Consider the following 17,462-nt stretch of genomic DNA (forward strand, 5'->3'; position numbering starts at 1 on the left):
GTTGCTTAGTTATCTCTCAATCTATCGATGAGCCATCTCTGCGGAAATATTCTTATTATTGCTCGGAAGCATATCCCCGTACAGTGGATTTACCTGAATTATCATGTACACTTTGCAAATTTAAATTAATAGTTATTCGAATCGTACATTCATATTGAAAAAGTCCAGCATAATGGTTAGTCCAATGTACTAGCATACCATTAGTGGAATTTTTTCCTGAAATATTAAAATTTCAGGATAAGTGATTTATTAAAATTGTAGCATCAGAAATTTAGATTAGTGTCTTCTAGGGGAAAAAATTGATAATAATATATTACAATATTCATACATGAGGACTGTTAAAATTAAAATGAAACAAGACAATGACTGCATAAATTCGAAAAATATCTCTTTTTCATTTTTAAAAATAATTAAAATTATATCTATAAATTTTAAACGAGTGGTTCCGAGTTCAAACCAGCAGCATTTCAACAGAATCACAAACTATCACAAAAAGCATAAATAAACAAATCACAAGGGAGTGTACAATAGAGTGTAGTGTGTCCTACTCCACAACCGTTAGTTACATAACCCACACAACTCCACTCCCTGCCATGATACTCGCGCCACCGCCGTCGCCGCCGCTCTTCGCCGCCGTAACAAACCACCGCCTCCCGCTTTTCCCGCCAAAACTGCGAAATTTTTGTCGACAACCGCACCTTCAAATTACAGCGGCTTTCACAAGCGATGTGGACTTGTTCACTAAGAATTCAGGTTACTTGTTCCAACTCAGCGACTCGGAAGCCGACACGATGACCGAGTACAATATTAATAAAATCAAGGCGTTTTATAGAGACAAGCCTCTCGTAGTGATTCGTCGTCTCGTTCAAATCGGTACTACGCTTGGAAAATGGGTCGGGTTGAGGTATTTGGATAGCATCAGTGACCGCTCCGAAGAAATGTTCAAGGTCTGATATATATGCTTCAGAATTATTTACATTTTTATTAAATTTATCTTTAATAATGTATGTAGATGAATTATTATTGCGCTTGGATAAGTATTTACTTTAATTTGGCTCTGGATTTTAGCGAGTTTAATTAGTGAGATAGCTAGGTGTTACTGTTTATGGTAAAGAAGTAGGGAAGAAAAAGTACCAAACGCCGTCAAAGGCTTAAAACGAACATATTGACTATCAGGAATTAATTAGCAGTCACAAGAGTTTTATATTAGGTTAATGTTTGTGTTAATTAAAATCTGCATTTCTTCTAATATCATTTCTATTGGTCCAGGTAAGAGCTGCCGAGTTGCGGAAGTTATTGGTGGAACTTGGTCCGGTATGATTTCTGTACTCGCGCGCACAAAAAAAAAAAAAAAACCAATAGTGCATTACAGTAAATTACATTAATATTGTAGTATGAAAAGCAGATATGTATTCCACAACTCTAACTCTTCTGAGTCAGATAATGTAAAATGGCTGTGTTAAAAGGAGTTTGCTTGTGACTTTTAAAGTCCACAACTCTAACTCTTCTGAGTCAGATAATGTACAATTTGTTTAGGTTTATTAGCAATGCATTTGTATTCATTCTAAAACTGTAAACATGTCTTCATCTTTGCTTCCAGGCTTACATCAAAATTGCTCAGGCTATCTCATCCCGCCCCGTAAGTTCATGATAATGTCTGCAATTTCCTTCAGCTATGCGTGCTTTTAACATGTTATTATTATTAAAAATAACTCGTTAATCTTGTTACTTGAGTAAACAGTAAACACTCTGAGCAACAATGATATATATATATATGTATACACAGGAGTACCTTCACCACATAGTTAAAATTGGATAGATGAATTGGTAGACGTAGGAAATTCTAAATCAATTACAATATTTTTCCAGAAAATGTTATTTGAAATGGAAGGGGGAGAACATATTTCTGCAACTTGCTCCTGAAAGATATTTTTGGAAGGAAAGGAAAAAGAGCTACAATATCGGATTATTGGAAATAAATTCTTGACATATTTCTCTCCAAAAATTTCTTCCAAATTATAGAAAGAATAGGAGAGAAAGGAAAATACAACAATTTCCATTATTTTCTATTCTTTCCTTAATCCAGGAACACAGTGTTTGTGAACGTCAAAAAGCTTGTTTTGTGGAAAAGATGGAAGGGTCCTCTCTGAAATTTTGTTACTCAGGGAAGTAATTTGTCTGACGGTCAGATAAATTGCCTTGGGGTGTAATAGCTATAAGTTCCAGCTTGAGGGATGAGTATTTATTGGGAGTTTTAAATTAGAAAGTAATTAATAGATGATTTACCAATTGTAGGTAGATCTTGTTCATGGAAATAAAAGGTGTGGCATTGCCGCAAGAAATTATCCTCATTTAGCATACAGTATACTATATATATTATCATCACAAACTCCGAGATTATTTCAATACTCATTGATAAAATTCGATGGAGAATCACAACTCATTTACATATGCTCTATATTTATTTATTGCATTATTTATGGAAACCATGATATGAGGGTGTTATCAATTTCTATTTGCTGTAGTAATATTAGATGTGTGGTTGCATGTTTGTAGGACTTAATACCACCATCTTATGTCGAAGAGCTCTCACTTTTGCAAGATCAAATATCTCCATTTGCGACTGAACTCGCTTTTGATACAATTGAAAAAGAGCTCGGATTGCCAATTAATGTGCTCTTCTCTGAGATCTCGCCTGATCCTGTTGCAGCAGCATCCTTAGGACAGGTATTTTAATTGGTCTTGTTCTTTTGGTCCTACTTTTGTTTATCAGGGTATATTATTTCATGCTGTTATATCTCATTAAACAAATTTTTGAGCAGGTCTACCAAGCTAGGCTTCAGTCTACTGGCCAGTTAGTTGCAGTCAAAGTGCAAAGGCCAGGAGTTCAAGCTGCTATATCAGTAGATATATTGGTCTTGCGTTATCTTGCAGGACTGATTAGAAGAATTGGAAACTTTAATAGTGATCTGCAGGTAATGTTGCGATGTTTACTTGAAGAGGCAAAAACAGAGTACAATGCTTAATTTCTATCATATAGTCTACAGCTTATTACTAAGAGTTCTAATTACAGTAATCAAGTTATTGGTGTTTAATTTGCAGGCAATTGTTGATGAATGGGCATCAAGTCTTTTTCGGGTAAGTACAATAAATAGGTTTGTCTTTGCCTGATATCTGTCACTAATTTTTGAGTTATGCCTATCTATTTTTCTTTCAGTTATCTCTATGATAATCGCAAGTTTACTACATAAAACTTCTATATAATCAAGTTGGACTGTAACAGAAGTTAAAATTTTCATACAGTTTCCATCATAAGTAGCTCCTCAATACATATTATATCTATAATATAACTTTGTAAGTGCTATAAGTTAGTTAGCCAGAAACTTGATAAGCCTGGGCGAAATGATCGGACCATGGCAATATTCATATTCTATACCTATGTTTTGTTCTCCAAGCATAATCATGTTCTCCAAATCTATGCTTGTTAATAAATTCTATACCTATCGGTGTGGAACAGAACAAATCCAATTCCCCGAGTATAGCACTTGTTAATAAATTTGCGCTATCTATCAGCTTGGAAAGGAAATTAATCCAGTCTCGCAAATTTAGTACTCGTGAATAGGTACATTGATTTATCAACTTGGAATGGAATTTAATCCATTTCCCCAAGTATAGCTGTTGTTAGTAGATTCACTGGATGTCTGATTACTCTACTTCCGCAAGATTTATGGAAGTTCCATTGTAAGCAGGAGTTGACCTTAATCATTCTTCCCTGATCCCGGAACAAACATGACCGGAAATGTAGGGGGTCGTGACCGGAAATGTTGGAATCGATGATTCATAAAAACTTAAAAACACACATGGTTCTTGTTCGGAATAAACAGATCTATGTGTCAATTATCGTACGATAGTCAATCGATTTTTGTTCAGTTGTGGTCTGATGTATACTGTTTGCTGAATGATGAGAAGAGAAGGAGAAAAAGAAGAACGGTTGTTGTATATATGTATCTATATGTGATAGAAACAGCTGCTTGCCGGTGATAATAAGGTTACTAAAGCAAACCTTATTTGGGCCCATTAAATACTGGGCCAGTACTCATGTTTTTATATAAGTTCTCAAACCCACTCATCTTATAAATCATAAAATATTAGTAAATTTATAATACACAATTTAAAATAATTTTATTAATTAATGTGTATAGTATTAATTAAAATTGTATATTGTAATTGAATATATAAAATTATATATTATTTTTTCAAAATAGACTCATCTTACCCATACATTCCATTTCGTCGTACCTGATTCCCTAAAGATGATGTTTCGCATATTCGATTTCGTCCCCCGTTTCAAATCGAACCTCGTCCTATGTAACTATGGTTCAAGATCATTCCCAATATGGTGTCCATTGCTCTTAAGGTGAAATATGAGTTGAGATGACCCAAAATGGCAATCATTCTTTGTAATTTTCTTAAAGTTCACTGAGAAACCAATTTGCATGATAACACCCAAATCAGTAGCATAGGATTGGACTAAAATTAGGGGCATTAAGTGAGAGCAGGTTGACTTGAGACTTTGCGCACACATAATATCATTTTCAACTTTATTAACTTTGGAATATAATGCTCACATCACGAACCCTTGCACATTTATAATAAGGCTTTCACAAATCATGCTTTACTGCTACATCATTAGTAGAGGGTCTCATAACTCTCTTTGTGTTTCCTTCTACTATGAAGGTTTATGCTTAGCGCTTTATATTGAATACAGGTAATCACATTGAATGCAGGAGATGGATTACAGGAATGAAGCCAAAAATGGACTTAAGTTCAGGTAGGTCAACACTGGATATATGTACTCAAAATAAAAAATGACTTTCACATCAAACATTTTCGTCACACTATAGCTATCAGAAAGTGGAGACTACTCCAAGGACATTTGAATTTTGTTTATTGTTTTTGAGGTTGCTCTTTTGATACTGATTTGGTAAACCATAGTGCTCTATATATCTGCAACACTTGACAAAAATTGTGTATGCATTTTTTGGTCTTTTAGTATTTCTTGTTTTTCTTCTTTGTTTTTGGTTAATGTCTGAGCTTATATATGAAATAGGCTTTCTTTGTAGAAAATGAATCCATTCTTATAATATATCATATATAAGGATGTAACTAATAATAAGAATGGATTCATTTTCTACAAAGGAAGTCAAATACTACTGTTATATGATTACATGTTTTTAATATCTAAAAGTATTTTTTATTTCAACATCCTCTTTCTACCTATTTGTGCTTTCAACATTAATTCAACGAACTTTAGTTAATTGGTCTACAGTTCTAGTACTTTGAAAGGTATTGCATATGCTTTAATGTCATAACATGTTGTTTGAGCAGAGAGCTGTATGGTGATTTGAAAGATGTCATGGTTCCGATCATGTTTGAGGCCCAAACAACGCGGAAGGTCCTTACTATGCAGTGGGTGGAGGTATGTGCAACTCTCTCTTTTATTTTGTTCTCAAGACAAAAGAAACCTTTTCTATATGCACAACGATGTTCCAAGTTTATGTCTCTAGAGGCTAGATATAATTTTCAACTTGGAAGTTAGTATCTAATCTGTTTTCAATATGTTTTCCATCAATGGATAGTCAACTGAGGAAAAAATAAAAATAGACCAGTATCATTATAAGTTGCAATAGAAGTATCTTGTCTCTCTTTTACTATATAGTCTGTGTTGGCTGCCACCAAAATAATCTCTGCATGGTTTTCACTACAAAATGCTTTGCAATAAGGGAAAAAATATCGTTACTACCTCAATTCCCCTTCAATCTCTGTTTGTATGTCTCTTCAGGAAAAACTGAAACACTGGGAGTCAAATTTCAAAAAATTCCAATTTTGATAATCAAAGAACTAGAAAATTTATCTTTTTAATATCAGATATAAGTGGTGCATTAAAATTTTAGGGGTGTAGATCCAGAAAGACTTTCCATTCAGACTAGAAAGAAGATTAAAACAATATGGTTTTGTAATTAGTAAATTTCAGTCCATTGTTTCGTTGATTTAGTTATTAGCATAAAGTAGACCAAATTTGTGGATGCACAACTTTTATTCTGGTTTTGGCTCATTTATTATCAGTTTGACAGCACATTAAAACATGCTTCCTTTACCATGCTTCTCCAGCTAGGGGTATAAACATATGCAACTTCATAATCAACTGGACTCTTTAAAAAATGATCCCTGACAATTCGCAACAGGCATTACTAAAATAATGATTGTCTATCCTTTTATAGTTCTATTCCATATCACTTTGGTCCATTTGTTTTCATTAAACAATAATTACATGATCCGTATAGACCACTGTTCACAATGTATCTGTTAAAATAATGCTTTGAATTTTAAATTTCGATTTATTTAATAATTGGTTGTTGTTGACCAAATCTTTTAGTTAAACTAGATTAGGATTAGATTTGACTTAATTTTGAATAGTAGCAGTCTTTTAGGAAGATAGAGTGCTCTAGTTATGTTCTTGGCTTATATAAAACCCATGACTTATATGTAGCCCATCCAGATGATTATAATATTATATATGTTTTCACGTTATATCTTTCTTCTCTTGTTCTCCCTATACACGTAGAAATAAACCTACAGTATCATTGTTTCTGTAGCATCTATGGCTTTTCCTATAAAATTCTCTTAATTGCTTATACCATCCTCACTTAACTAAGTTTCTCTTCCAATATATGGTGCAGGGCAAGAAGTTGTCTGAAGTGAAGGATCTTTATATTGTTGAGGTGAATTTAAAATATCTAGTGCTTCATATGTATTTAAATGGCTTCACACTTTAAAAAACCTAGTGCTTCATATGTTTCAAATGGCTTCCACTATATCAGTATAATGCTGGCTTTTTGTAAATTGAAGTCTGCTTCTTGTTATCTTGTTGTACAGGTTGGAGTATACTGTTCACTTTTGCAACTTCTAGAACATGGATTTTATCATGCTGATCCACACCCTGGAAACCTGCTCCGGTCCTCTGATGGAAAATTAGCATATTTAGGTACTTCTTCCTATTATCTCTGAATGGAAGTATGTATATTTTATATAGAAGGCTTACAAGTTCTGGTAACTTTCTTTTATACTGAAGATTTTTTCTTTTTTGAAAGTTTATTTGTATGTTGTTCTTTTAAGATTCATTTTACTTGGATCGTACTGCCCATATTGTTGAAAGTAATTTCTGCTCTAATTTCTCATAAAAAGTGTGTGGCACAAGCCTTGTCTTTTCGTGGTTGACTAAAGATTGGCTAGCTGTTAAAATCTATAACATTTACTCCCTCTGTGTTCAAATATTTGACGTTTGACTTTTTGGCACACATTTTTAAGAGCATTGACTGTATAGTTAAAAATATTATTTTTTATATTTTTTTTTTTGAATAAAAAGATCAATCTTGTAATTTAATTCACAGAAAGAAAATTTAAAAAATATTAATTTTAGCTATGTGGTCGAACGTCAAATATATGAAAACAGAGGGAGTAACAAAGATGACCCTGTTTGGCTCTGCTCGTGTTAGCCAAAATAAGTGCATATTTCCGAAGCAAAAAAAATTTGTAGGTGCTTCCTCTAAGAAATAAGTACTTGTTTGGCAGATCAAGCTAAGCCAAAAAGAGGTTATTTTGCACAAGTTTTCTTGAATACCTTGATTGATATACAAAAATGTGATTTATGTTAATTTTGACCATGAAAAGCAATGGAGAGTGGAATTCGTAAGGTCTTAGAGTATTGACATTAAGATTGTGAGGAAGGTCAATAACAGTCTCTGGTACAACAGGAAATTTTTTGAAGGCCGTCAAATATTGGAGCTTAAGTGTTATGTTGCCATGGTGTTTGCCCTTTTATTTGAAAAGGTTGCTGATCATAAATTTAATTCTTTTGTATGCTATAGCTTGAGTTCCATACCAGACACGTGTAATTTAACATATATGTGATCAATAAATTCTTTAGGAAGTGTTAACATTAAATGCGGGAATAACAGATTGATTGTTGATTTTTACCATTTCTCTTGCTACCTCAACCAAACGCTTGACTTCTTGGGTCGATCAATATAATTTTAAGCCACTGAATTTGCATGCATAGTTAGGTAGCTTAAACTTTAAACTCTAGTGGACTTGACATGTTATAGGTTAAAAGTTAAAAATAACTTGTGGATTTTCAATCAATCTTTCTAATAGAAAGTGGACTACGACAGAATATTAAATAATGTTTACTTGCTAGCTTTCTAGTATGTTTGTTTTTTTTGTTTTTTTTTTGTCATAAGTATGTTTGTTTTTTAATATTAGCTTATATTCTGTATTGTTACATTTTGGTATACATTCATTATTAACTTTCACAACGTTTGAATATCAGATTTTGGTATGATGGGCGAGTTCAAAGAAGAATTTCGTGATGGTTTTATTGAAGCTTGTCTCCACCTGATTAATCGTGATTACGATGAATTGGCCAAAGATTTTGTCACTCTTGGGTATATATTCATATTCCCTACATTCACTTTTAGTAATTACCTTTGATAACTCTCTGGGATGATATTCTTATAAACTCTACAGGCTTATTCCCCCATCCGCAGATAAGGAGGCCGTTACAGAGGCATTAACAGGTTTTCTTGCCTTTGACTACATTAGTATTGAGTTAGGATATATGTTTATGCAGTATATTTAATATTTTAGTCACAATCTTAATTTTTCATATGGGTTAATTATCAAATAGGTCACTTATTACACTGGAAAATATCAAGTGGATCACTCGGAAATTTTTGGTCTCATTTGAATCACTATTGTCATGAAATATATCAAATAGATACCTCTAATATCTTTTCGAGAAGTAAATTTTATTTTTCATTGAGTTCCACACATTTTTCTTGGGTGTTAGTATAATCAAATGAAAGGTTATGAACTCTAGTATTTATGATAATATATTCAGATTTTAAGCAATTTCTTTACTATTTATTTTTAATTTTACAATTATTTTGTTTAATTTATATCAAATAAATAATAAGTAAATTTCTTAAAATCTGAATATATTATCATAAATGCTAGAATTCATAACCTTTCATTTGATTATACTAACAGCCAAGAAAAATGTGTGGAACTCAATGAAAAATAAAGTTTACTTCTCGAAAAGATATTAGAGGTATCTATTTGATATATTTCATGACTTTAGTGATTCAAATGAGACCAAAAATTTCCGAGTGATCTACTTGATATTTTCGAGTGTAAAAAGTGACATATTTGATAATTAACCCTTTTTCATATTCATCTATGTTTACTGAAATTAAATTTTGTTTCTGTAGATCTTTTTAAGAATGCAATTGCCAAAGGGGTGGACAATGTTAGTTTTGGAGACCTTTTTGCAAATTTGGGAACAACAATGTAAGGTTTCATAAAATCATCAACATCTTAGTTCTAACCACATGGTCTGTAACAATCTTATATTGAAGTACATTTAATGATTTTCAATGAGTCTGTCTCGATTCAAATTTTCATGTGTCACTATTGTTTGAATTGCTCTTATATTTTATATCTCTTAATTTAGCTGTCAAGAAAAGTAAGTTGAAGAAAATTAATTTGAAGTGCTACTTTTTCTGCTTTTCTGTTCTCCTGTTTCTTCTTCTCCTTTTCTCATTTATAATTAGATCCGAATTCAGTTGGTTCTTATAGTGGTATCATGTGCTGAGCTTGTGCTTTCGGTTTGTATGCAGGTATAAGTTCAAGTTCAAGATACCTTCTTATTTTTCTCTTGTCATTAGGAGGTACTTTTCTTTTCCTGGAAGTTGGAGAGACATTTTAGTTTATACATAAGCTGATTGTCTTTTAATTTGTGACTTAGTATACTTAACAGTCTTAATGTACTCTTTCCATCATATTGTGGCTTGCTTCATAAGTATGTTTCCCAACATCCCAGTCTTGCAGTTCTGGAGGGAATTGCATACAGCTTTAACCCAAATTATAAAGTTTTGGGCGGTGCTTACCCATGGATTGCCCGAAAAGTACTAACTAATAGCTCACCTCAGCTGAAAGCTTCTTTGAAACAACTTTTGTACAAGGTATAGATTCAGACATTTTACGTATCTAAATTTTTTTTGATTCCAGAGCACTAATTGTGCAATCAGCCAGACACACTAGTTTATAAATTCAGTCAGGTTGCATCCCTAAATTTACGTAATTGCCCAGAACAATATAAATGCTGTCAGCTACTTTCACACACAAACACACATGTAATTATTTTAGTTTTGCAGAAAAAAGGCTGTGCTGATGATGATACACATGTAGACACATACACACATGTATAGACCCAGACACAGAAACTTTATTACTGTTGATCGATGGCATATGATGTTAGGTGCTTTATTATATTTTAATTTCTTTCCAGGATGGTGTTTTCAGAATTGATCGTTTAGAGGCTCTAGCAGCAGAGGTATTCTTCTGATTTGATTTTAAATTTTGTGTTGCACTAATTTTGGTTTTGTTTTGGTTCGCTTTATTAATATCAACTGAGAGCCAACCAGCAGAAACTTATTTAACTTGAAATTACCTTCTCTCTTTGCATTTATTAAAAAAACTTCTATTATACTAGGTAGATGTTCTGGTGGTATGAGTATAAACACACAACATGCAGTACCACGAAAATATATAAGAATTCCGGGTTATTATTTTTATTGTTGTAAATGTGTACAGTTAAAATTCTTTTTGGCAGTATTTATTACCTTCAAATATATTATTTGATGTATAAACAATTTTGTTTAAACTGCATATTTACCTTCTATCTTTGCATTCCTTAGGTTGAACCTTTTTCTCCTATTGATAAGGTTAGGTTGATTTATGTCTTTAAGAAATTCGTAATATTAATCTAGATTACCTCTACTAGGCTACTTAACCCCTATCGTATAGCTAAATCAGCTAGCTGACTGGGTAGCACACCTTTTCAATTATTAATATTAACACTTATTTAATAAGCAAGATCACTTATATGTCCACTAGAAAATACTGTAATATGCACTATTTTCTCTTAGGCTTTATATCAATTTCTAACATTGTAGTATTGTACAAATTCTTCTTGTTGGGTCTGTAAAACAGTTCAGATCATTTTGATGATAAAAAGCTTGATCTGTATTACCGAGAAAGTATACGGTTCGAGTCCGTATAGCCCTAGAGCCCTAAAAAAATGAAAATAACAAAAAAATTGTATAATTGGTTTTTCCCCATTCTAGTTTGTTGGTATATTTTCTAGTTAATCTGTTCCATTGGCTGAATTACTCGGAACATGATATACTATTACCTCAGGCTCTACGTGCCAGAACAGAGGAGACCTTGGGCACTAGTAAACCAGAAGATGGTGATGTTAAGGTTGTGATCAAGCAAATCCTTGCCTTCGTGTTAACTGAGAAGGTGTGATATACTCTGGGAACTGTCTATAGTTGTTTAGACTTGATTGCAAATTAACCTGAAAATGTTATAAAACTATTGCAGGGTACCTTCGTGAGAGAATTACTTGTTCAAGAATTGGCCAAGGTAAGGCATTCAGGCATCTTTATGTCATATCATGTGAATCAATACATTTTTTCCAAATTAAAAAATTGTATAGAGAATGGAACCACAATTATTTGCTATTATACCTAGTTTTAACTCTTTTCACTTGAGTTATCTTATAAATTCTTGGCTCTATTTTGCTGTATATTGGTGACCGCGTCTATTTAGGACAACATTGTATTAGGTTTTCTTCAAAATATTAAAATTTTGCCCAGTTGCAAATACACACACACACACACACACACAAACACATATATATCAAATATCAAGTCATCACAAAAGTAGAATCCACGATGAATAACAATAAATTAACATTAAAATCTCTTCTCAAATTTGCATAATAGAATATCCAAACAGCTGCGCACTCTTAATAATAAAATGAATATCTTGGTGTAATCTAAGGTATGCTATGAAATTGATCTTACAAGCAATTTGAGTGTTGGAAGCTCGATAGATATGTAATCTAAGGTATGCTATTAAATGCTGAACTGGATATGTTACCACTGAGATCACCATGCTCCACACATTCTTCTAACCTATTTTGTCCCGTGAAGTTTTTCAGTAAGGTCAGAATAAATAATTCGATATTACTTAAATAACTTATTTTAGACCTGAATGCTGTTGCATTAGTCGAACTAGAGCCTTATTGTTTTTGCAAATTATACAAGGGACTGGATGCACTGGGGCTAGCCACTCTGGATTCAGTGACATCGGCAGCAGCATCAAATCTACCTTTTGGCTCATCAATCTCCATATCTTTAATGAAAGATGAAGATGTAGTTAACTTAAGAAACTTGTATCGGCTTTTGCACTTAATGCAAGGAGTCCGGAATGATGAAAGAACATCAGTGGTAAGAAGAACGAGGTGGTTATATTTGTGAAAGAATAAAGCAATGCACTATAATTCGAACTTTTTCACTAATCACGTATATTCTTGACTATTTTTCTGAAATTATATTGTTCAACAAAATTGCCAATTCAGAAAGACTGGCAGGTCCACTTTGTTCTAGTCATGAAGTGATTAAGGAACTCATTAGAGCACTACTGGTTTGGTAAAAGAAGTAGACTTGATCATCTGAAACTGAATTGCGGGTACTTTCTTGTAGGAAGCTAAAGTTGATGGACCACCTCAGATGAGCCAGAAAGCATACCCAGAGGTAGCTTTAGCTGTTGATCAGTTTTCTCCTGTTCAAGATATACTACCTCTCCTATCTATTATTCTTGAGGTGAGTATAGAGTGTGTGTGCATATACCTAGTCAACATTGAAGCGCCATCCTCTAAATTAATAGTGTATTCATATTTGATGATGTTTATATTGATCATAACACACCAACATAGAATCTAGATGTGAATGCAGTGAAAATTTCATCAAACAACCAGTTCTAGGAAAATATTTCTCAGACATTCCCTAATTTAGCTTAAGAGTTCTATACGCGGTTGTTAAACTTTTTAGCAGTACAGTAATCTTTTGTGATAATTCCCCAGAAGAAGAGGGTTCCAAGAATGATCAAAAAATTTCTCTTCTTGTTTATAATCTGTTTCATTATCTTACATTCTTAATTGTCAACTTGAACAAAATCTGTCATGCGTTTTATTTTGAATTTGGTGTGACGTCCAAAAATAAATCCCTAAATTTAAAAATAGTTCAATGTTTTGAAGAAAATGGTGTCATGAAGTTTGATGGCTATTAAAAGAAAAGATAGTTATCTTTTAAGATGAGTGGACAAATTTCAATAAAACGTAGAAGGCCAGTTCCAAAATTATACCAAATCCAGCCTCCTCTTAGCTCTGAAGAGAATTATACCAAATCCAGCCTCCTCTTAGCACTGAGAGAATTATAACAAATCCAGCCTCCTCTTAGCACCGAGAGAATGTTTAACATGGCAGCTCCCCCCCCCCCCCCCCCCCCCCCACCACACACACACACACACACACACACCCCACCACCATTAGAGAACAGGGGCAGTGTGATTGGAAATGATCATGTTTGTGTATAGAAGTTTTAGATATAATTATTGAAACACGTGCTTTTTCTGTTTCATGGATTGACCTGATTGACGGGATTCAAATTTTATGATCCCTCTGGCCTGTGCTATGAAAGTTGAAACTGTATCAATTTTCTTAAGTATATGCTAAGTAATTAACGTTACTATATGATTAATATGATTTTATTGTAAAGATTACTAAAGCTTGAGGTGTAATATCCACAGCTTCCTCTGGATGGGCAGCGACAACTATTATTTTTGCCAGCTGATCTTACTGGAAAGTTAATTAACCGTGTTACAGCAAGGACATTAAGGAGGGTTTTCCTGTAAAATGGAATAGATTTATAGTCCTTTGTCTATCCTTCCCCCACGCCCACCGATGCTGTTCTATTGTTGCAGACTTGCGGTCACGTTATATATGTTCAGTTTGCATCACTGATTGCACTAAGCACAACACTTGGTCCTGATGAGGTCACTATTGCAGACATTCTTGAAGTTTTGTATATACAGATTTATGTATACAACATGTCATGTGTCATGTGTGTATCCACGAATCCAAGAGAAGATGAAACATCATAGTGTTAACAAGGAAACAGTGAAATTTTGCACAAGTGTATATGCAGTTTCAATTGTACAATCATCTCTTATTTAAAGCTACAGTGAGCACCTAGCTATCATATCCAGCTAATTGAAGTTTGTACTTTGTAACACTTCCGGATAACGCTATCTGCAAATTGTCTATTCATCATCAGCCATTGATCTAATCATAAAATTGTATAAAGTTTTTCCTATGCTTTGAAGAGATTGTTTTAATTCTATACGAGCCTAGTATAGGTTGTCTAAATTTTTGGACGGAGTACACAATACTAATGATTGAATTCGAAACTGATTCAATATACGGTTTTAAAAATTATCTCAACCAGAGATGTCTTTCTTTTTTTTTCTTGATTTAAACATTGTTAAATTGTGAGAGTAATATTTACAATTAGGCCAAAAATACACTTTTTCTGTAAACAGAACCTAGAGATCAATTCTTGACTGTTGTTCGCTGCTAAAATAATACTGCTCCCGAGTTCTGAAGAAAAGAAAGGAAGAGTGAATAAAATTTCAAAAAAAAAAATAAAAAATCCTAGATCATGGTCACGGGTTTTTTTCAAAAAAGAAGAAATCCGTATTGAAAATTATAACAAATTCCTATCTGTTGTGAAAACAATTAATGATGAGGGTGATTGTCAATGATACATAAACCCTCCAGCTCAAGTTTGCATTACCAATACACGCTCGTCAAGTTACTAGCTGTAAAAACACGGAATAGAGTTAATGTATTCACACACATGACGCGGTGAAATTGTCCTATAAATTGGACACTGCATAGCCATTAAGCAGTACTTGTACGGAGAATCATAAGAAATAAAATTACTCTCTCTTGCTTCTACAGAATACTAGTTATATTTATATTAATAGTTATAGTTAATTTATAACACGTTATCAGCACGAGTCTCTGCCCGAGTTTTATTTCGACAAAGGAGTACAAAATTTTATCCGGGTTTATTTCGACAAAGGAGTACAAAATTTTATCCGGGTTTATTTCGACAAAGGAGTACAAAATTTTATCCGAGGTTTATTTCGATAAAGGAGTACAAGATTTTATCCGGGATTTATCTCAACGGAGAAGAATGGCGAATCTTGCAAAATTAGAGTTCGTTGCCTTGGATGTTTCGGGAAATAATTATTTGTCATGGGTCCTTGATGCGGAATTACACCTTAGTGCTAATGGCCTAAAAGATACTATTGACCCAGAAAAAATCCCAACTGTTGAACAAAATGCAAAAGCAATTATCTTTCTTAGGCATCACATCCACGAAGACCTAAAATCTGAATACCTCACTATCAAAAATCCACACACCCTTTGGAATAATCTCAAGGATAGATTTGATCACCAGAAACTTGTTCACTTGCCATCTGCCCGATATGAATGGATTAATTTGAGGCTACAGGATTTCAAATCTGTAGCTGAATATAATTCTGCCCTTTTCAAGATAAGCTCAAAATTAATTTTATGTGGTGAAAATATTACTGATGCTGAAATGATTGAAAAGACCCTCTCAACCTTTCACCCCAACACTATGATCCTGGCTCAACAATATAGGGAGCGGAATTTTCAGAAATATGGCGAGCTGATATCTCTCCTTCTTGTGGCTGAAAAGAATAATGAGTTGTTATTGAAAAACCATCAGATACGTCCCACAGGCTCTGCCCAGTTACCTGAAGTACATAACACGTCATTCCAGAAGAATGAACGTGGGAAAGGGCATAGAGGAGGACGAGGTTATGGACGAAACCGTGGACGTGGAAGTTTCCGTGGTCGGTCTCGCAATCAATATCATTCTGGCCACCTGAAGTGGCAACGTGATGGTTACAACTCTGGCCACCAGAAGTGGCAACGTGATAATTACAACAAGTGTCAACGTGAAGTGCCAAACAGAGGAAAGGCACCCCAAGAAGGAGAGAAAAGAGACATATGTCATAGGTGCGGAACTGAGGGACACTGGCAACGTACTTGTCGCACACCCAAACATCTTGTTGATCTCTACGAGTCATTCAAAAGGAATACTGGAAAGAGAGTGGAAACAAACTTTGCTAATTATAATCTAGTTAATGAACCAGTCAGTAAGGCCTCAAATGAAACAGACACTGGTGCTAATCTTTATTATGGTTTAGACGACTAGGCTTCATATGTATTGTCTTACTTTATTTATTTCCTTTGTGTTTTATGTGTTTCCATTATGTACTCGTTTTATGAACTTGTTTCGTGTTGTTGTTCTATGTATTCGGTGTGTTTTTAATAAAGATGTTTTTTTCGTTTATTTATGTGTATAGAGATGGAAGATATATGCATTGTTGACTGCGCAACCACACACACTATTTTACAGAGTCAAAAATACTTCTCACAGTTGACTAAAACCAACTCACATGTCTGGACGTTATCGGGTACATCAAATATAGTAGAAGGTTTTGGGAAAGCTAGTTTTATTCTACCAAATAAGACACACATACACATACAAGAGGCTCTATACTCTAGCAAGTCAACTAGAAACCTACTGAGTTTTAAAGATATTCGTCTTAATGGGTTTCATGTTGAAACTACTAATGAGAATGAAAAAGAATACCTTCTCATCACCTCAAACACCGTTGACAATAAAAAGGTCATAGAAAAATTTCACTCGGTTTCTTCGGGATTATATATTACGAGTATACGAGTTATTGAATCTCATAGTGTCAACATCCCCAAAGTCATAGATCCAAAACTACTTTCCCTTTGGCACGAAAGACTTGGTCATCCAGGAGTATCTATGATGCGTCGTATCGTTGAAAATTCTGTAGGACATCCTCTTAAAACACAAAAGATAATACCCCAAGATGAACTTCATTGTTCAGCATGTTCCTTAGGAAAACTGATTGTCCGACCATCCCCAGTTAAGCTTCAAACTGAGTCCCCGAAATTCTTAGAAAGAATTCAAGGTGACATCTGTGGTCCTATTCATCCATCTTCTGGCCCATTTAGGTACTTTATGGTATTAATTGATGCGTCAACTAGATGGTCCCATGTATGTCTACTTACAACCCGAAACACAGCCTTTGCCAAATTACTTGCCCAAATCATTAAACTCCGAGCTCAATTTCCTGATCATCCCATTAAATCAATCCGACTAGATAATGCTGCTGAATTTACATATGCAACTTTTAATGATTATTGTATGTCAGTAGGAATCTCAGTCGAACACCCGGTAGCTCACGTACATACACAAAATGGTTTAGCAGAATCCTTAATCAAAAGACTTCAACTTATTGCCCGTCCTTTACTCCTAAGAGCAAAGTTACCTATATCTGTTTGGGGTCATGCAATACTT

General features: G+C 33.9%; 2 protein-coding genes across 3 annotated transcripts; both read left to right on the forward strand.

Annotated features, from left to right (window-relative positions):
• The first annotated feature begins 473 nt into the window (after positions 1 to 473).
• Positions 474 to 14,315, forward strand: LOC108215544 (uncharacterized aarF domain-containing protein kinase At1g71810, chloroplastic). 2 transcript variants are annotated; one of them, XM_017388025.2, is made up of 21 exons: positions 478 to 947; positions 1,270 to 1,314; positions 1,601 to 1,639; positions 2,557 to 2,727; positions 2,823 to 2,975; positions 3,103 to 3,138; positions 4,788 to 4,831; positions 5,389 to 5,479; positions 6,741 to 6,782; positions 6,937 to 7,045; positions 8,390 to 8,504; positions 8,587 to 8,636; positions 9,330 to 9,408; positions 9,738 to 9,788; positions 9,941 to 10,082; positions 10,409 to 10,453; positions 11,320 to 11,424; positions 11,506 to 11,547; positions 12,234 to 12,416; positions 12,672 to 12,791; positions 13,777 to 14,315. In XM_017388025.2, exons 1-21 carry the CDS (start codon positions 594 to 596, stop codon positions 13,879 to 13,881), a joined length of 2,121 nt encoding a protein of 706 aa, XP_017243514.1. In that variant the 5' UTR covers positions 478 to 593; the 3' UTR covers positions 13,882 to 14,315. The 2 variants fall into 2 exon arrangements, with proteins under 2 accessions (XP_063948230.1, XP_017243514.1); XM_064092160.1 differs by lacking the exon at positions 12,234 to 12,416 and having other exon boundaries at positions 474 to 947; positions 13,777 to 14,024.
• A 912-nt stretch (positions 14,316 to 15,227) lies between these two features.
• LOC108217483 (uncharacterized) lies at positions 15,228 to 16,280 on the forward strand. The gene has a single exon (XM_017390311.2). The coding sequence runs from the start codon at positions 15,228 to 15,230 to the stop codon at positions 16,278 to 16,280; it is 1,053 nt and encodes a 350-aa protein (XP_017245800.2).
• The last annotated feature ends 1,182 nt before the right edge of the window (positions 16,281 to 17,462 follow it).

The sequence above is a fragment of the Daucus carota genome, chromosome 4 (assembly GCF_001625215.2).
Source record: "Daucus carota subsp. sativus chromosome 4, DH1 v3.0, whole genome shotgun sequence".
Taxonomy (NCBI): domain Eukaryota; kingdom Viridiplantae; phylum Streptophyta; class Magnoliopsida; order Apiales; family Apiaceae; genus Daucus; species Daucus carota.

Coding starts and splice junctions, on each gene's coding strand:
- LOC108215544 (XM_017388025.2), top strand. CDS start 594: ATGATACTCGCGCCACCGCCGTCGCCGCCGCTCTTCGCCGCCGTAACA. Junction 1,315..1,600: donor TATTGGTGGAACTTGGTCCG/GTATGATTTCTG, acceptor CTTTGCTTCCAG/GCTTACATCAAAATTGCTCA. Junction 1,640..2,556: donor AGGCTATCTCATCCCGCCCC/GTAAGTTCATGA, acceptor GCATGTTTGTAG/GACTTAATACCACCATCTTA.
- LOC108217483 (XM_017390311.2), top strand. CDS start 15,228: ATGGCGAATCTTGCAAAATTAGAGTTCGTTGCCTTGGATGTTTCGGGA.